Below are 20,917 nucleotides of genomic sequence, written 5' to 3'. Positions count from 1 at the left end.
TCACACCAACCCTGTAAGGCAGCTTAATGTTATTATTTTCCTCCACCCCTCCTAGTTTTATTTCCCCCAAACAAGACCTGTTTGTAGCCCATGAGTGTAAACATAGGATTATAAGAAGTTAGCAGACACACAGCCATTGTTGGAGAGGCATCAGGGGGTGGGGTGGGGATGGGAGCAGAGTGAGCTGGGATGAAGGTCTGGGAACAGCAGTCCTCCAGGGCCGGCCGACCATCTGCCCTGACGGAGCTGGGAGCTGCCACTGCCCACTCCAGCTCTGTCACCACTGGCTTTAACTCCCGGGCTGATCCTTGGGTCACATGCTGGGGAGGGCTCTGTCACTCTCTCAGGCTTGATCCCTCTCAGGCTTCAGTCCGAACAGCTCAGCCATGGCCAAGACAGCTCCGCGCACTGTGCTTATCACGGGCTGCTCCTCTGGCATCGGGCTGCGCATGGCCGTGCAGCTGGCACAGGACCCAAGCAAGCGGTTTCACGGTGAGTCCGGGGCACCCAAAAGGGGATGGGTGGGCTTTTAAGGGGCACAGCTTCCTGCTGGTTGGGTATGCTTCTTCTTGGGTGGCAGGGGGTGCCTCACAGAGGAGCACAGATTCCCCCCCCCCACCCCGGCAAGAGCAATGCTGTGCATTGTCCGTAACATTCAGCCCTACACCTGGCCAGAAAGAACAGAAGAGACAAGGAGAGAGGGTTAATGTGAAAGGGAAAAGGGACTTCGCATGCTTCTTTTCTAGTCGGGTTTTATTCTCAGAGCTCCATTTCAGTCTGGCACTGCCCCTGTGCGTGCCACCACACCCACCTTGCTTCTTCATGGCCAGGGGACTTCATTTGCTCATCTAAGCTGGCACCGCCAATGCCTGGCGTTCCCCCACGTCTTCCACGCTTTTTGCATTCTTTTTTCGGTCCCCAGTTGCCAGACTTTTCTCTGCTGTTTCCCTCTTTCAGCCCCCAATTCTGCCACCTCCTTGCCCTGTGATGACTCCCAGTGGTCCAGCGAGGCAAGGGAGACCCTTTGCCCAGCAATTTGGCTCTGTGTGGAATCAGACTTTGTGTCCAAAGGACACTTGTGTAATCAGCTAGCAAACGGGGTTAAGAATGTTACCAAAGTACAGCTCCTCTTCTCCCCCTCCCCCTGCACACCCCACTTCCATTTCAATCCCACCTACTTTGCTATGGGAGGGGGAGCCCAAGCGTGAAGCCGTGTGCCGCTTACATAGGTTAAGTAACTGGATCAGGAGGCAGTGAGTCCAAAGGGCATCAGAGACAGAGCATAAACCTGAGGTCGTCTGATAATGTTTCAGTGGATAATGCACAAAAAATGCTTTGTGCTGGGTGCCACACACGTCATAAATGCACATGCACAGAAACACAAGCACTTAATGTGCAGCATGGGATGCAAACACACACTGGCAAGACCTTTCTAAACCCCACATTGTTTTGTGCATGCACACACGCACACACACATCATGGACAATGCGGGTGCATGCATGCAACCACATGCAGCATACACAACGTTCAGAACTGCCACGCTTCCTCAGACCAAAGATTCAGCCAGCCCAACTAAGTTGGTCAATTAGTTGCCTATGTGAAGCTCACAGAAACAGGAATGCTGGGAAGTTGAATTTCCTCCTGCTGCACATCCCCAGCCACTGGCATTTAAAGGTAGACTGCTCCTACACAGGGAGTTTGAGTTTGGGCAGTAGCCATCAACAGACAAGTTTGTGTGAATCTTTGCAGAGATCCTCTGTCAAGTGACCATCCAAAACTCAGAAAACTTAGCTTTGGGGCTACAACTCCCAGAATCCTCCAGCCAATGGGGACAATGCCCACACTAGCTGGGAGAGTCTGCAAGCTGTAGTCTAAGCAAGTCAGTTCTCCAGCTCTGTTCTGAAAAATGCACACCTGCCACCCCTAATGGAAAGAGTGAATCCTCCACATACACTTAGAAACAGCAGGCCAGCCCCCATGCACCCATTACTGAAGCAGGAAAGGTGCCATAATAAATGTGTTGCCTTTAGACTGTTGGGTTAACTGGTAGTATAACATCCAGAATGCCAACGTCTAGTCACAGTATGAAAAAGTAACTTGAGTTTTGTGACAGTCACCACGTACATCACACAATGTATTTTTAATGCATGTTTCCTACATCATACAGTCCCTAAGACATGAGGCACCACAGATATGCTCTGCACATACATTCCACATTTCTCAGCTTGCTTCCTAAGCTGAGAAGCCTTACGAAACGCCCACTCTTCCCAGACTGCAAAGGCAGACAATCACAAAGGAGTCTGCTGTTCTGTGCTTGTAATCCTTCTCTTTTCTCTTTATACTCTGCCACCTGAGAATCCATACATTCTATCAGCTTCAGATCTTAGAGATACATATATTTTTGTTGTTGCTGGGTTGATTTGGGGTTTGGGGGGGATGGGGGTGTGCACTGCAATTATGAAACTTTCCTGCTACGAAAATTAATCCAAAAGTATCTTTTCCAAGCTATGATTAAATTAAATTGGGTAGAATGTATTACTTTAGTGTTTCATTTCCTCCTGTTAGCCTGGGGAAGAAAGATTGTAACTGATGGGATATTTGTGGGGTGGATACATTATAAAGGCATTTTCTTGGGGTCAGTGATGTGCATTCAGTTAAAGAAAGTTCAATACAGAACGTCTGAGATATTTGAACCTTTTATTCTACCATCATGACCTTTCTAAACCTAAAAAAAGGAAACAATCAAGGAGTCATGGGGATGTCTAAGATGTTATTCAGATCCAAATTGGATGCAGCCCTTTGCAATTTGAAGTGTGGCTCAGAGACAGCACCAGGAATCTTATTTAATTAACTTTTTTATTTAAAGTATTTTTATCTCGCCTTTCTCCTTAAAAAGGACCAAAGGGGGCAATCTTAGGTAGTAGAGTTCAGGGAGCTATGCATCAAGAGTCATGGGTCTGAACCTGATTGGTAGACCCGTAGAATGAGTGGGACCTCTTACGCCAGCACTTCGGCATAAGCCCCATTCATTCAGTGACCCTATGCTCCCTAAGACTAACAACTGGATTAAAAATACTTTTAAAACATATACATTGTTTTCAGAACAGACTGACTAGATGACTTTAGTCAATCCAGTCTTCCTAATTCAATCTCATTACATGTAGTATGGACAAAAACATTCCTTGTATGCTAAGTCTGGCTATTTGCCTATATGGCCTTGTATGTTTTACTCTGATTGGCAGCAGCTATTCAGTTTTGTTGGCAGGTAACCCCTTTTCACATCACTTGCTACCTGATCCTTTCTTTCTTTTTTTTTCTTAATGGGACAGGCAGAATATGATCCTCTGAATATTACTGCACCAAATCTCTCATCCACCTCTGGCAGTACAGACATTGCAGAGTAACACTAGTACTTGCAGTCCAATAACATTTGCGAGGTCAGCTTTCACCCACCCCTTATTTTCAGTGGAAGAGCCAAAGATTGGGAGTGGACTTTCTGGATACCAATGTCTACCCTAAAATCAAAGGGTTGGATTAGGAATGCAAAGAACGCTGATACCTACCACAAACTCAAATCACCAACCTTCTGAGGGTGGATAACAATATTGACCTACACTGTAGTGCCATTCTGCAGGTGACAGACCTGGTGTATACCAATGTTCTCAATACCAAAAAACTGCTATTGAAACATTAAATATTTCTGTATTATAGCAGGACTGAGGAACCTTCAGATGATGTTAACTCCAAATCCCATTAGCCCCTGCCACACTTGCCAGTGGTTATAACAGGACTAATCCTCCATCCATATCTGCAGGACCTCAGCTCCCCCGCCGTGTAGAATAGCACTGTGGTGTGTCTGCCTACTACGTAATATATGTTAAGTGTTATCAAAACATTTCATATGTGGTACATAAACACAATTACTGTATTGTTATTCTCAAAAGAGAAGGAAAGCAAAAAACCACATATGATATTTTTGTAGGACAGATAGATAGATAGATAGATAGATAGATAGATAGATAGATAGATAGATAGATAGATAGATAGATAGATAGATAGATAGATAGATAGATAGATAGATAGATAGATAGATAGATAGATAGATAGATAGACAGACAGACACACAGACACACACACAGACACACACACAGACACACACACGTCTGTTAGTACTCTTGGCAACAAGTGTTCCATCTACTGGCAGCTGGGCTTTCCTATCGCCTGCCCCTAAACCTGGTCCTCACCATAGGGATTAATTTGAGAAGGATTTAGCACCATGACCCCAAAGCCGCTTACAATGCATGAATCCTCAATTGCCCTCCTGACCCCTGGCAATGAGCCAACCTGCTCTGTTTTTTAGCCAGCCAATCTAGGTTCTGGGCCACTGGAGCTTTCAGGCAGAGCACTCCACCCTGTGTGGTTCAGTCTCTTTGCAAGTTGATGGACACCCCCCACACACTTTTTCAACATCTGAAACCCTTGCTTTTTCAAGGCAACAGTGATAAGGAAATAATTGTGGTCCTGACTTGCTCAGTGATATTATTGCTGCTGCTATTACTTCTACATTTCTAAACCAATTTTCCTCCTTATGGATAGCAGAGGGGTTCATGAGAGTAGGATTAAAAATTTTCCACATGTATTCCAATCCTCTTCCTGAAATATTCAATTTTCACTACCAAAGAAATCCAGAAACACACACAAGGCTTATGAAAGGCCAGGATTCTATTGCTGTTTGTGTAACTTGGCAGAGCTAATTATTGCTAATTGACATGGCTCTGGGGTACACCTTGCCTGAGCAATCAGATGCTTGACAAGATACATGACCAGGAACCTCATCAACTAGTCAATGGTTCTTAACCTTGGGTTACTCAGGTGTTTTTGGACTGCAACTCCCAGAAGCCTTCACCACCAGCTGTGCTGGCTGGGGTTTCTGGGAGTTGCAGTTCAAAAACACCTGAGTAACCCAAGGTTAAGAACCACTGAACTAGTCTAAATTAGCTGCAGCAAATTACGCAAACCTCACATAAACACCAATTAGGCTTCTGGCCAAACAATTTAAGTCTGTAGTCCTTAAGAAGGTTTAACTGGGGGGGGGAGCTATATTCTACTCAATACTTCCATAACAAATAATCCTTTTTCAGGCTCCCAATACAGGACTCTGGTCAAGAAATGCAAGGAAACTAGAATGACTAATGGGTATTTAGTCAAGTATTATTTTTAACATATCAATGTCATTTTATTCAGTATAAACCTAAACATATTAATTTGTGGTGCTAGCCATATATGCACTTCTGGTGTTTTTTCCATTGTCTTACTATGCTGAAGCTCCATTTGACTCTGATGCTTCTCACTTTAATAAAATGTGTGGCTAGGAATCAGTGCCTTTTCTTCTTTCCAGTCATTGCCACCATGCGTGACTTGCGCAAGAAAGACAAGCTGGAAGCCGCTGCAGGGGACACACTCAACAAGACGCTCACCATCCAGCGCCTTGATGTCTGCAGCGATGAGTCTGTGACGGAGTGCATGAACAACCTTCCTGGGAAACAGCTGGATGTACTAGGTAGGAGAACATGCTTTACAGACAGAGAATTAGTTGCTTACACCTATGAAGGCATACTCTGGCATGGAGGGTGGGGACACGAGAAGCAGAAGAATGAATTTAGAAATTGATCTATTCTATTCTCTAGTCTTTTAAGTGTTTGCTATGTAAATGGCATCCCACAGCAATGATTGTGAAGTACACTATTAACAGGTGTGCTATACAAAGCTCTATACAACTGTCTGGAAGCTCCCAAAACAATCCTGCAGCAGGCTTTCTCTTTATCCACAGGAATAATAGTAAATCATCGATTGCCATCAAGTCAGTTCTGACTTAACGGCAATCCTTTCCAGTGGGGTGGGAAATACTCAAGGTGGTTTCCCATTCCCTTCTTCTGGGGTACCCAGGGACTGTGTTGCTTGCCCAAGGCCACACAGGCTGGCTCTTCTCTCCCAAGAAGTACAGTGAGAAATCCAACTCCCGGTCAAGATATGTAATTCACACAAGGCCACATCTTTTGTATCCCTACTTGATATACTATATTGACTACAAGGATGGAAGACAAGTGTATTCCAGCAACTTTAAAAACATTTGGATGTTCTTGTCACAGTGTTCAGACTTTATAGCCAAGTCAATAACATTGTCTAAACATACCTAGGGCTTGGCGTGCTCTGGTCTATGGGATCACGAAGAGTCGGACACAACTAAACAACAACAAGAAAACATACCTAAACACACAAGCACTTAAAGCGAATGGAACCAAACAGTCCCTTCCATCCAAATTAACCCATGTAAAGCAGACCACAATTCACAATGTAAAAAGGACGTGTCACTCCAACATGCCACACAGGAGTGGACCACTGGTGTCACATCAAGAAGGATATTGATCAGGACAGCAGAGTCTTTGCCCAGCCCTTCTCTCCATGCCATGTCCACCCCTTCACCAGTGGGGCTAAAGCAGTGCACTGGTTTAGGACTCAAGAGCATTATTTTCAGGTGAGATTAAATGGTGGCCACGTAGGATAAAGTTGCCCTTGTGATGGCACACAAAGACCTTTCTCTTCAGTCAAGCTTTTGGCTACTAGTCAGGCTACAGAGAGTTTATTAACAGAAGCAGCTGTTGTTTTTTACTTTTTTAAAACTCTTTGTTTGCAGTGCTTCCACATCATTACTGGTTTTGTGTTTAAATTGTTTTAAGCTGAGCAGTAGTTTGTTAGTAGTAGCAGTGGTAGTGGTAGTGATGTTGATGATGGTTGTTGTGGGTTTTTCGGGCTCTTTGGCTGTGTTCTGAACGATGTTTTTCCTAATGTTTCGCCAGTCTCTGTGGCCAGCATCTTCAGAGGACTGGAGTCAGAACTCTGTGCTCTGGTTTTGACTCCTATCCTCTGAAGATGCCGGCCACAGAGACTGGCGAAACGTTAAGAAGAACAACCTTCAGAACACGGCCCAAGAGCCCGAAAAACCCACAACAACCATCAGATCCTGGCCATGAAAGCCTTTAATAATACATTATTATTATTATTGTTGTTGTTGTTGTTGTTGTTGTTGTTGTTGTTGTTGTTGTTGTTGTTGTTGTTGTTGTTGTTGTTTAGTAGTAGTAGTAGTAGTAGTAGTGATTTCATGATTTTTTCAGCTTTCTAATTTATAATGTCATTCTTCTTCAGCATTTTCTAAGTTGCCCTAAGTCCCAGAATTGGGAGAACAACTGGGCAGAAATAGAATAAAACCAATAAAGAAGGTAACCAACACTCACCTGAGAGGTTCCCTCCCTAGCAGTGAGATGTTAGAAGTTAATTCACCCAGATAAAGCAGGACCTCATTCTACTGTAGCTGCTGCCTTAGTTTTAAAGGCTGGTACTGTATTTCAATCTTAGCCTGATTCCTTCTGTCATGCGTGGAAAGACTGAGAAGCACCTGTTTGCAGTTGCTGGGCCCAACTATGATGAGGTGATTGTTGCTGCAGTTGCCTAGCAACCAGTCCTTCACTTGAAGGAAGCCATTGGCCAGTGATAAATCATAGGCCTTTTGTGCAGAAGAGCCCTACTGAAGGTAGCTGGGGCTCCAACTGTGAGGGCAATGTGGAAGCCCAGGCAAGTCCCATTGCTATCATTTCTTACCCATCCACATTCCATCAGACCTTCGTCCATGAAGATCTGAAGGTGCACTCATAAGGGCCTTCAGCTGCCTGTACTTAACAGTGTTTCTGTGATCAAGTGCTGTGATAACAAAGCAGGACTCCCAACTGGACACAGTGTAATTCTATTTAAGTGAACACGCTGGAAAGCATCTTTTCAGACCTTAACATGGGGTGTGCAAAAAACAAAAACAAAAAAATCCCTTCCATCTACCTGGGCGGAGGGCATTGCAGACAACATGCATATGTGTGCTCCCGTCCATATTGCAGTCTACTTTCAAGCTGTAACACCTGAATAGGGTTAAAATATTCCAAGTCTCAGTCCCCTTTCCCTCAGGTTAAGAAAATGGCTGCTTTGGAGACAGAGCAGGTGCATTTCAGAACATAGACACCACCATGGTTGGATCAGAATACAGTCTCTATTTTGGCCTTCTCTGTAGATTTTACCAAGTCAGCAACCTCCCAATCTATGAGGTTTCAGGGCTAAAAACAGGGATTCAGTGGACAGGTCCTTGAGACAGTACAGAAGTGGGCTCATGTGATGGGATAGTAGTAGAGGAGGCAATAGCAGAAAATCCCAAGAGGATTCTGGGCCAGCTTGACTGTGGCAATGGGCACAAGGGGCTCAGAATCCAGGTAAAACCAGATTCACTAAGTAATATAACCTATTGCTAGAGGAAAGAAAAGGTTTTGCACCACCAGGTAAGTATCAATGTGTACCCAGCAACTGCAGGGGTTAACACCATTCTGGCTAAATTTACATTGCATGTGGCCTTACGTACAGCACACATGACATGGGGGAGGATCTTTGAATCCCAGCACTGCTTGTGGAAGGTTCGTTACCAGCCCAGCAAAAAGTGTCCCCTCCTCACACCAGCTTTGAGCTGCTGCTGTTGCCAGAGATTGTGCAAAGGTTCATGAGTCCTGATGTGGGTGCACCACACTCTGCCCTCATTCCAAGCTGTCTGATGGGAGCCAAGCACACATACCATGAGTCCTCTCTCAGTTCTTCTGCTCCTTCTTCCTTGGTATTGCAGCCTGGAGAGCCAGTCCTCCCCCGAGAGTTCAGTCAGGACCCTGAGGACTTACAACCTTGATTTCTCAATCTAGTGTTTTGGACATCAGTATCCATTAACCCCAAACCAGCATGGCAAAAACCAGGAGCACTGGGAATCATTGTCCAAAACATGCAACAACACACTAGGCATGAACAGCCTACCCAGTCAAGTGCTCTGTTTCCCACTGTGGCCAAGCAGAAATGTCTCTCAGAAGTAAGACAAAATGGCAGCTGTTGATATGCCAAGGAGAGAATATAAAAGAGTTCTGTTAAGGAGGAATATAGATGGAACGGTCTGGAACTAGGTGTGAAAATGAAGTGGGGATCTCCACTCCTGCCCAGAGCATGTTCTGGCAATGATAAATGTGCTGGTGGCAGGAAAAATCACCATCTTAGAACTGCAGGGTTGAAAGGGACCCTATGGATCATTGAGTCCAGCCCATCAAGGAGGCCCAGTGTGGGAATCAAACCCCCAACTTCTGGATCCACCGCCAGATGCCTAAACCACTGAGCTATCCAGCAGTTCAATAGTCTTAGAACAGCACAGCTGAAAAATGGGGGATTTAAGATAGAATTTACCTTCTTGTTTTCAACTCAAGAATGTATCTTTTTCAGTGAACAACGCTGGGGTAGGGCTTGTCGGCCCCATCGAGTCCATATCCATTGATGACATGAAGCGTGTTTTTGAGACCAACTTCTTTGGTGCCATCCGCATGATCAAAGCTGTCCTTCCTGGGATGAAGCAGAATCAAAAGGGCCACATTGTTGTCATCAGCAGTGTCATGGGGTTACAAGGTATGAATGGCATTCGGGGTTGGGTTACAGGATCTGATTGAGCCATACCAGGGCCCTAATTTTTGTTAAGAGGCCCATAGCAGTACTAATATGTTGAGTGTGATTCCAACAGTTGTGTTGTTGTTACTTGTTGTCTCTAGAGACTCCTCAAAACCCAAGGCCCCTAAACTGGAGGTACTGTACTTAGGTGGTGCATGAATCTGAGGCCCTTTATACTCTTCTAAAAAAACCTTAAAAGTGGTGGTATACAAGGTTCCTCTCCTTTCCACATCAGCCTCACAACAACTCTATGAAGTACAACAAAGCTTTAAAAAAAGTAACTGACCCAAAGTCACCCAATCAGGTAGTCTCTTGGCTTACTAGGGACTAGAACAAAACTCTCCCGAGTCCCAGTCAAGCACTCTAACTGCTACACAAAACTAGGTATCAATAAAGTTTAAATTCATTTTGCAGAATCAACTTTGAGTCCATGTTGTCAAACAAAACACTATAAAGAAATCTGACCTTTTGTCAGCAGAAATTTGGATGGGCATATTTGATGAACATCCAGAATAGTGTACTTAATAATGTGACAGACTATAGGACTCAGGAGGCCTGGGTTCAAATCCCCAATCAGCCCTGGGAGGGCATTGGAAAAACCACTCCTTAAATACTTAACTGACTTTTAAAACCCTGTTAGGATCATTGTAAATTGGTTCCAACTTGACAGCATATCACATACATACACACACACACAAAATTCCAATCAAGTTACATCCATTTACTAAGCATTACCCCAAAATACCAGGGCTGCATCCTGGTGCCCACAAGATGCAAGACTGAGACTTGCTTTCCGGGAGGGCAGGGGTTAAACCATCACCAGCTGATGAAATATTTTTGTTCTGCTCTGCTTGTTTACTCTAGTGCACAAACAATTTTTGTGGACCCCAGTACTATGCTGATCCATATATTTTGTGGGATCTATATAGGAGTGTTTCCACTCCTGTTTAGTTTTCTTCCTGCATTCTGCTTTTATTATTATTATTATTATTATTATTATTATTATTATTATTATTATTATTATTATTATTATTATTATTATTATTATTATTATTATTTTGCATTACGATTTTTGCACCACAGATAAAACAAGGACAAAAGGGAAGAGAGAGAGAGAGAGCAAAGCATATTTCTCTTTATGTTGCATGTCACTTTTGCACCAAGCACAAAAGATAAAACTAAAAATTTTCAAAATCTAATTAAAACGCACTGGTGCACAAACATAGAAGTTTGAGAGCAGTGGGTGGGTAAAACAAGGAAGTAAGGAAAGAGACATTGAAGTAAGCAGAGAGACAGCAGAGCAGATATATGAAAGGGAGGGCAATCCGGGTTCAGCCTAAGACCTCAGGGAATATTTTCAAAGGTGTGTGGACAGACAGGACTGGGATAATACAGTGCATCCCACTGCAAGCAGTAACAGATACCCTCCCCAATACGGGATGATTGATTCAGGTCTGTAACCAAAAAAATACAAGAACACACCCAGAACAGCTGGGGGACTATACCACAATGTGGATGAGCCTGAACTTCCATTGCCAAAGATCTGACTTGAGTGGTTGTGTTCAGATTTTGAATGATAACACGAAACTCTGGTCTCCAGTTCTGGGATTCACAAATACAAGCTTGTATTGGTGCTCAGATCCCAAAGATCTACCATCCATACTCAGAAGGGCTCACTTCAGATCCTCAGGCACCAAACTGCCCTGTCTTTTTTCAGATTTCTTTCTTAGCCCACAACCCCATGTTAACTTTGCCCTCTGTGGGGCAGGTACCAACTGCCTGCCGCAGAGGGTGCACACAAGAAAAAGGATCCCATTACTACCTTTTCCCAGGGGCTCTCATGTTCTGCTGCTCCCTCCTTCTGCCTCCTTGCTGTTGCTGTATCTTTACTAGCCTTCTCTAATGAATGAGCAGTACTAGGAACGAGGAGAAAGAGAAGGAGTCATTGCTTCTCTATGTTCAGCTGTGTAGGTTGGGCCTAAAGAGAGAAAGCAAACCAATGTACAGTAATAAGAACCGTGAGGAAGACCTCGTGAGGGTAGCTGGGTTCAGAAGCTCCCTCTCTAGCCACTGAGCCACACTACCCTGCTTGTCTTGTGGTGGGGAAACCCAGGGAAGAGTCGGTTGCAGTGATGACTATGGACCCTGCCTGGCATCAGTGCCTGTCCAACACTCCAGTCTATCCAGACCCCGTAGTGCTTTCAGGGTGTCCAAAAAACCCACAGGGCGAGGTACTTAGAACCAATGTGTCCCCCTTGCAAGGGAGAGCTGCCACCGTGCCCACACATGGTGCGAGGCAGGGTCCACTAAAATTCCAAGTACTGTACTTGGTCAAAGCGAGTCCAGGTTTTAGTACCACAAACTCTCTGAGCCAAAAAAAAACATAGAGTGATGGTTGAAGTCTTTTATGTATTTTAGCAAAAGTATAAAAATTGGGGAGGGGGGTTTGTTAAAAAGGCAAAAGGCAAACGATTTCAAAGAAACATTTTTTTAAAAAAACCACCGGGAACAAAATATTTCTTTCTTTCTTTATTTTATTTCTTTATTTAATATTTTCATCCCCCCTTTCTCCTTAAAAAGAACCCATGGCAGGTTACATAATTAAAAAAGACAATATTGAAAGGCAGAAGACAGTAGATATATAAATATTTTAAAAAGCATTGAACAAGTATGACATGAAAAAAAGTAATAAAATCAATAGTAAAACACATTTAAAACAACAGAGCACAATGATACGTCTTTTAAAACCCTCTCATACTACCAGTTATTAAAAGAATGTTCAAGCAGCCATTCAGTCAGAGAAAAGCCCGCCTGAAGGTCCTGCCCTGCTTGTGGAAGGACAGCAATGATGGGCCCAGCCTGGCCTCCTGTGGGAGGGAGTTCCAGAGTCTGGGAGCAGAAACAGAAAAAGGCCTCTCCTGTATCCCAACCAAGGACTGGTGGTGGGGACGAGAGAGAGGTCTTCTCTCCTGATCTTAACACCCAGGCAGACTCATAGAAGGAGATGCAGTCTTTTAGTTAACTTGGACCCTACCCATTTAGGGTTGTATAGGTTAAAACTAGCACTTTGAATTATGTTCGGAATCAGCATATGTATGTACAGTATGTGTTTATTTATATACCACCCGTCTAGTAAACTACTACTCTGGATGGTGTACAACAGAAATGAAAAAAATATATAAAATATGAACTATATAAACATTTACTACTACTTCATTACAAATAACAAGACCGGCAGCAGAATAAATATTGGTCAGTATGGTATATGTTCCTCCTTGCTCCATCCCAGTTAATTTGGGAAAACCTCTTCAAAAACTTCTCCCCAAAGCTGTGTTTTGAAATGTTTTTAAAGGCACGAAGGGAGTATCGCCTTCCATAAGGAGATTGCCACAGCTGAGAAGGCCCGGCTTTGAGGGGTTGTTTTCTGGGCCTCTCATGGTGTTAACATCTGCACATGTGAGGTCTGTGAGGACTCAGTCGATCCTGGCAGAAGGCATTAAGACAAGTAGACAGGTTGCAAATTGTTTAGGGCTTTATACGTTAAAACCCAAACCTTGAACCTGCCACAGAAGCAAACCAGTAACCAGTGCAGGCGGAGCAGCATTGGGAGGATATGACTGAATTTCCTCACCCCAGCAATCAGCCTGGCCGCTGCATTCTGGACCTCTTGAAGATTCCATATCAGCCTCAAGGGGAGCCCTACATAGAGTGCATTACAGTAATCAGTTTTTGAGACTACTAGTGCACGGCCCACTATGGTCAGGGAACCGATGTCCAGATAGGAACGCAGCTGGGCAATTTGCCAAAGTTTTTCCATGGTCAACACTGGGTCTAAAATGATGCCTGGACTATATACCTGATCTTTAAACTGGAGGGTGATGCCATCACATTTAAGGGAGATACCCCCAGAGAGGTAGTTGGACCCTCTTACAACATGATCTCCATCTTGTCTGGATTCAGTTTCAGCCTATTTTTCTTAGTATTGTGGCCAGGCAGCTCTCCAGGGCACTTGGACAGCATCCACCGCAATTCTGAGAGAAAGATTTACAAGAACGCACCACAAAATAGCAAAGCTAAACTAATCTACCTGATAACTCACTCCTTAGTGTAGAGTCAGAGTAGCTGAGTGCATACTTTCAAGCACTGCGGGACAGAAGCTGAGCAAAGCCTCCCCCACAACTTAGGGACAAGCTGAGCCATCCAGCTCTCCTTCTCCCATTCCAGACCTTTCCAAAGCATATTTGAATTCATTTAAATGCTTATTGAGACAAAAGTACTTTCTGCTTCTCTCTTCCCACAGCTACAATCCTCTCCCAATTTCCATGACTCCCAGGAGGGAGCAGACTGGCTTAGATGTCTTTGCTAACAAGATATAAGGTCTAGGTGTTATTTCCCTCTTGATAATTGGCAGATATGGACCTTCAGCTTCTCAGTCAGCTTTCTCGGGCACTCACACAGAAAGCTTCTAGATGGACTCCATGTCCCCCCAGATTCTGTTTCTTCAGAGATTTGTGCTGGTTGCAAGATCTTCCTGAAAAATTCCTGAAGCCTAGAGCTGGAACTGCACTTCTGTCTCTCTCTGTATCTGCTTAGGGTAGCCCACAAAATGGATTGCAGTGATTGCCAGCTCACACTCATTCTGCTTTCCACTTAGGTGTCCCTTTCAATGATGTCTATGCTGCCTCCAAGTTTGCCATGGAAGGTTTCTGTGAAAGCCTTGCTGTGCAACTCCTCAAATTCAATATCTTGTGAGTTCCTGAACTGTGCGTGACACGGGATCCGACCACAAAAAAACAGAATCAGCTCTACTATTAGGCAGTGTGATGGGCAAGAGGTGGCTGAGGACAGGGCGTGGTAGCAAAACATGTCAGCATAGGAGGTGCACCTTGTCACACCTCCCATAGCCTAGAGTCCCACCTTCCAGTGCAAAAGAGGAAACAATCCCACTGCTTATGTTGACAGCTTTTAAATTTGCATGTGCAAATGTTATGCCAATTGCTCCTCTGTTTTGTCTTCTTTTCTGGAATGTTTGCAAGACCACCTTATCAGCTTTGCAAAAAAAAAAAAAAGCTAGATTTCACTCACCTGACCCAGGGAAGATAGAAAGAATTTCCATGTGAAGTCAAGGCTGTCAGCTTTATATGTTAGCTGAGAGAGACAGAGAGAGAGAGAGAGAGAGAGAGAGAGAGAGAGAGAGATTGTGTGTCCACATGCTAAAACACCCAGAATTCCCTCTTTATTGACCTAGGGCAGACATCATTGTCCCAGGGAAACTGTTGAAGGGAATTTTGGTTAATCCCTTTTAGTTAGGTAAAGGTAAAGGTTCCTCTTGACATTTAGTCCAGTTGCGTCTGACTCTAGGGGGTGGTGATCATCCCCGTTTCCAAGCCATAGAGCCAGCATTTGTCCATAGACAGTTTCCGTGGTCACATGGCCAGTGGAACTAGACATGGAACGCCATTACCTTCCCACTGTGGTGGCACCTATTTATCTATTCGCATTTTTACATACTTTCAAACTGCTAGGTTGGCAGGAGCTGGGACAAGCGACGGAACCTCCGTCATGTGGATTCGATCTTATGACTGCTGGTCTTCTGACCTTGCAGCACAGAGGCTTCTGTGGTTTAACCCGCAGTGCCACCACATCCCTGCCTTTTAGTCAGCAGAGCATAAAATACAAAAAACAGCAGCAGCAGAGGGGAAATGTGAAGGAAAATAGCTAAAAGTCCCAGCTTCCACCCATTCTCAAAATGACTAGCCCTTTGTATGTAAAAATCACTCTAGAAAAAAAAAGAGAAAAATGCCTTTACTTACAGTTGTGGAATTTCAGTTTTAATCATAAGAATAAAAGAATGACAGTCTCAACCATGTTTGGAGACCGAAATTCCCCATGCTGGCAACATGGTGAGAGGTCAAGAACAGAGAAAGAGCATGTCTGCTGTGGTCAAAATGTCAGAAAGGAAAAGAAGAAAGCAAAAAACTAACCAGAAGTGAAGCCAACAAACAGGAAGGAGAAGAGGCAAACTAGTGGTGGGGAAAATAACTTGCTGATTGATTAGTGGGAAGGCATAGCAATTTTAGGCTGTGAAGCCCCCTCACAGAAACCCTGTGTGAGGTCATATGCAAGACTGTTCTTTTCTCCAACCAGAAATGTATATATTCAGGCCACTCATCAGCTAAAGCTGGCTTTTACATCCTTTTTAAGTGACATCCATCTCAATAGCAGAGTTCAGTCCCATTAACCGAGCCCTTAATTCAGGGGTGAAGAACCAGTGGCGTTCTAGATCTTTGTGGTTTTAATTCTCACTGGTTTATCATACTTCTCACGTGTTCAGAATCACTCTTCGGAAATGTGAGACTGAAGTGTGCCTCTAGGCTTAACCCAGAAGGTGTGGGGGTGGAGGGGAATTGCCTGAAGTGTTAGCAAAAACAAGGATATAGTCAATTCCTTTAGACTCCTGTTGTCTGGTATGGTGATGATCCCAGACTGAAACCCTGACTGTTCTGTCTCAACAACCAGTGTCTCTCTGGTGGAGCCGGGCCCAGTGAACACGGAGTTTGAGATGAAGCTGATGGAGGAGGTGGCACGCTCAGAGTTCCCTGGAGCAGACCCTACCACCGTGCACTACTTCAAGGAGATCTACCTACCGGCTTCCCATGAAATATTCACTACCATGGGCCAGACTCCTGAATCTGTGGCTAAGGTAGGGGCAGTCTCCCAGGAAACTGAAGGGAGCCTTTAGAGGCCACATTTTTCTACACTGTAGACCTCCGTTCAACACAACTGCTTTGTGGGCTTCATTATTTCTTCATTCATTTATTTATTGGTTAGATTTATATCCTGCCTTTCCACCAGTTACACAAGTGGCACCCATGGCTCATCTCCTCCTCACTATTAAATACAGTAGGAGCACAGTATCTGCAGGGGATCAGTTCCAAGCCCTCTTCCCCCCCCCCCGTGCCTTACTGTGGATGCCAAAGTGCACCGAAATAGAAACACTGTACGTACAGTACTGTACATGCATAGCATTGTCTCTGGCTCCCTCTAGTGGCCAGGTCTGGTAGTAAACCTTGGAAATGTGCATTTGGGGGGGGCATATTTATATTTCCAGGCAGCAGATATGTGAAACCCTTGGTACTGATCCTGTGGATAAGGCAGTCCTACTGCAGCTTCTTGTCTCCAAGAGCAAATGTTTATCCATGACATGGCAGATGCCCCAATTCCATCTGCATTTGTCATTCCACTCTACCATATCACAAGGGGTAGGGAACAAATGGTCCTCCAGGAGCTGTTGGACTACAATTCCCATCAGCCCTAGGCAGTATAACCAATGTTATTAGATGGTGAATATTTTACTCCAGTCAATGGAGAACCAAACATTCCCCACCTGGAAGTAGCCAAAATATCTTCTTCTCTGTATGAAACAAGATGGCTAAGAACAGCCTGGGGGAAAAATACAGTAAAGTTCTCCTAAGTATCTGAGCGCTGAATCAAATGGAAGTAACCCACAGGCCTAGTGTGGACTTCATCCAGGTTTTTTTAATAGTTCCAGCCTCTGTGCTCTTCAGATAGAGGAATCTGGCCTGTATGGAATCCAATTCATTGATGTGTCTTGCTCTGTATATTTTGTGACTGGCAAAGGCTATGAGGTCTTAGCCAAAGGAAGTTGCTCCAAATCCTGTAACTTTCTTCCTAGAGGTGCTAGGATTCAGAACTTGGATTTTCTACTACAAAATATGAACTCTACGAGAAGAAGCACCATATAATATCAGGTCTAATCCAGCATTATGATTGCACACATTAGAAAAGAGCAGCAACATTGCATTTAGGAGAATCTGGTGTGTGGTGATTGACTGAAAAGCAGTCAAGTGAGCTTGGGTATCTTGTTGACCCTTGACTTTTGTAGGCAATCACAATTGTTTATTTTCTCTTTGAGGTACTATCTCCTTTCTTCAAGGAAACAGATTTCTTATTCTTTGTTGCAATGGATGGCTTACTTTTACAGACTACCTCCATGACGGCGACCTCCATATTTTCTACCTATGGAATCCAACTATATGAGCTTCTATACTCGGGTCTAGATTTTTCCCCATCTTATTTGGATTCAATTGCTTAGAACAGTAAATGCTATTTTTTTCTTTTTACCATACCATGATTATCCTAAATTACAGTTAATTGTAATTCATAGCCATAATCTCAATTCAGTAGCCTGGTACACCTAGTTAATTCCTTCAATACAATGGCCAAGGAAATACTTCTCCATCCTTTGTGACCTGGAGACAAAGGTCAGTAGCACTCTGCGGCTCACTGTTCTTAAGGTGAACTATGATAAAACACTTCCCTTGCTATAAGGGCTTATGAAACACAGCAACCGAGTCCCCTGTGATTTTATCCCACTTTAAGAACAACTCTGGAAGGCATAGCAATTTAGAAACAGAAAACAGCAACAGAAAACTGGTGGCGCCATTTACAGACTCACAAATGAATCTCGGACAGTGCTGCCTATCCTCTATCAAAGCTCACAATATAAGAAACCTTTTAGCCTATAAGATGCTGGAGGACTCTTTTAAAAATTATTTTAAATTAATAACTATGGGATGAACCCATGACAGGAATACCAAAATGCACAGAAGGGAGTTCAGATCAAAATGCCAACCTCCTTCTGCTTTGCCTTCTCTCCAGGCTGTCGTGAATGTCATCGCTAAGGAACGCCCACCCTTCCGGACGCAGACAAACACCCTGTACACCCCACTGGTGGCCCTGAAGTATGCTGACACCTCGGGGAACCTGTCTGTAGGCACCTACTACAACCTGCTTTTCCGCTTCACGGGCCTTTTCCACCTCAGCATGAGCTTCCTCAAATGCATCACCTGCAGCTGTTTCCGGCGCCGGGTCACCCCTGCCTGAGGAGATGGGGGGGCGAGAGGTCTTGGAAGACGGTTGCAGCGTTGCCCTTCACAGCTGTCCTGCTCTAGACAGCCGGTTTGAGTTAGAACGCATGGGAGGTCTTTATACAGGACAACTCCCCACCCCTGTTATAAAGCTGCTGGGTTCTGGTGACTTTGCTGGTGAAGGGGGTTGAAGGCAATGGGTCCTACAAGATGCAAATGTCAGGTCTAGCAGGGATGGTTCTTAAGCAATAGGGCCAAGCCCAAGTCCAGTGCAAGACCATGGCCTTACATTTCATGGTAACACCAGTTTAAAGTGTGGGTGGGTGGGGGACAAGGTTGTAGTATAAGCTAGAGAAGGCAATGGGAGGTTACATGCTGGTGTTTGGTTGTTGCTTGTTCCATGTCTTTATTGATACAGAATAGTAAGAGGTGAGATTGAGCTTTGACAGATTGCAACACCTTCAACGTATATGACTGAGAGCAAATTATTTTGGCTAACATGTAAAGCTGATTTTCTGACTGCCCAGTCACAGGAGACCTATACACACAAGGCAATGCTTGGGGATTGGTAGATCTCTCAACAGATTAGAAGTACTATGAATCCTACTTTGCACATTTTAATCATTTCCCTCATTTCTCTATAGAATCTCAACAGATTACTAGGGTAATCTGCCAAGAGAAATCTGGCGAAAGATGAAGGGCAGAAGGATATCCAACCCTTCACTCTGCAGGTTGGCCCCTAGCAAAGTGTCCCTCAACTGTGGACAAGTTGTGGTACCATGATAAATAATTTGTATAAAATTGACTAAACATTGCCTGATTGCAAACTAATCACAGCTGTTTCCACTTTTGATGATGTTCATGAATGTTTGAGGGGGAAAGATTAAATGATTAGCAAGAGTTGCCCCTAAATTCTGCATCTGGTCAAGTCAAAGATAAAAGGCCTCTTTCTTCTAGTACTTCTACAGCAGTGGTTCTCAACCTTGGGACCCCCCAGATGTTCTTGGACTACAACTCTCAGAAATCCTAGCTGGCATAACTAGTGGTGAAGGCTTCTTGGAGTTTTAGTCCAAGAACATCTCTTTGGGAGAGGTTGGAAAAGGCTGCTCTAGAGAATAAGTGGGAGAAAAGTCTCATGAATAAATAAAAGTAGCATAGGTTGGGGGAGGGAATCTGCAGGAAGTCTAAAGGATATTATGTGTTTAGTTGAAAATCTACTGTCTCTAAATTTTAGAGCCTAAATAATATTAGCAAGCCTATTTTAATGGGCTGGAAACCTCAGGCAGGACATCAAAACAGGAGGCAATTAAGAGGAAGGGTGAAGGACCCCCAGGGGAAGGAGACAGAAATTAAAATAGAAGGATATGAAGCAAGAGCTCTCCAAAGACATGACCATGTGCTCTTGGTGGGACCGAATACAGATGCCAAGCAAGTGCAAAAGAACATACTTATTCAAAGCAAGCCGAATATCTGGCTGTACATTGCATGTGAAGAACATGGAAATGGCCACGGTGGAGTAAATTTATTACCCAGCTAAGGATTTGCCTCTCAAGAGTGGACAGGCAAAGGTTATGTGAAAATTCATAAGCAAGACATCAGAGCATCCAACCTCTAGTTCAATGATGGTGGAAGTGCAGCCCTCCTGATACTGCTTGGACTACAAGCATTATCACCAGTGGCCATCCTGGCTACAGCTGACGGGAGTTACCACCTTAAAACATCCAGAGGGCCACGTGTTTCCTGTCCCTCTGCCAGTCATTCTTGTGATTATCAAAGCTGGAAAGTGCTAGATGACCTATTCTCAGCTGATGTGTATTATCTTTTCTGGAAAACTGTTGATGCCAATGCCCATTCCAAAGCAATGAATTCCCTAGTTAGTGGATTTTCACCTGAAGGGGAGTCCCACGTCCCATATGAACTTTCCTGCCATGAAATCATAGAAGATTTGGGGCCCTCTTCCAGAGCAGTAGTGGAGAACATGTGGCTCTCTGGATTCTGGCCAATGATAAATCCTATTGCTCTTCGCCATAGGCTGTGCCAGAATAGGTGGACAGGAGCTGCAGTCCAACATCATCCAGAGACCCACACATCTTTCACAATCCCTCTATGTCATGCCCAGGTTCACTGGGCCTTGCTATCACCTACATTGAGTGAACACATCCAAAGCTCTAGCATGACTCCACACTGTTGGAAAAGTTTGCCAGTGGCAGACTACGTTGATCTTTCAGAAAAACATTTGCCTTTCATCACTGATCTGCTTGTTCATCAATCTCTGATAAGCCCACCCCCTCAAAAAAATTAGAAAGAAAAAGTGGGGAAATGCACATAGGTTGGCAACTGCACAATTTTGAAAAGCATTTTCACCCATTTGTCTACATGCAGTAGACTGGTTTGGACAAATTCCAGTTAGTGAATATTCACAGCAAGATCTGGCCTGATGAAAGAGAACGTGTGCAAATCAC

At 44.2% G+C, this 20,917-nt stretch overlaps 2 protein-coding genes across 2 annotated transcripts in view; one reads left to right on the top strand and one right to left on the bottom strand.

The window, feature by feature from the left end:
* Positions 1-7,385, bottom strand: part of LOC110071416 (uncharacterized) — a 181,834-nt gene extending 174,449 nt beyond the window's left edge. The window contains exon 1 of the mRNA XM_078386437.1: positions 7,293-7,385. The gene's annotated coding sequence lies outside the window, so the exon portion shown is untranslated. The remainder of the gene's footprint in view (positions 1-7,292) is intronic.
* RDH8 (retinol dehydrogenase 8) lies at positions 275-20,766 on the top strand. The gene is made up of 6 exons (XM_072991269.2): positions 275-492; positions 5,399-5,560; positions 9,346-9,525; positions 14,219-14,312; positions 16,084-16,267; positions 18,247-20,766. The coding sequence occupies exons 1-6, from the start codon at positions 387-389 to the stop codon at positions 18,469-18,471; spliced, it is 951 nt and encodes a 316-aa protein (XP_072847370.2). The 5' UTR covers positions 275-386; the 3' UTR covers positions 18,472-20,766.
* Positions 20,767-20,917: the final 151 nt, after the last annotated feature.

Source organism: Pogona vitticeps, chromosome 2 (assembly GCF_051106095.1).
Source record: "Pogona vitticeps strain Pit_001003342236 chromosome 2, PviZW2.1, whole genome shotgun sequence".
NCBI lineage: Eukaryota > Metazoa > Chordata > Lepidosauria > Squamata > Agamidae > Pogona > Pogona vitticeps.
Note: the sequence above shows the minus strand (reverse complement) of the source record. Positions and strands in the feature narration are given on the sequence as shown.

Coding starts and splice junctions, on each gene's coding strand:
- RDH8 (XM_072991269.2), top strand. CDS start 387: ATGGCCAAGACAGCTCCGCGCACTGTGCTTATCACGGGCTGCTCCTCT. Junction 493..5,398: donor CCCAAGCAAGCGGTTTCACG/GTGAGTCCGGGG, acceptor TCTTCTTTCCAG/TCATTGCCACCATGCGTGAC. Junction 5,561..9,345: donor GAAACAGCTGGATGTACTAG/GTAGGAGAACAT, acceptor TATCTTTTTCAG/TGAACAACGCTGGGGTAGGG.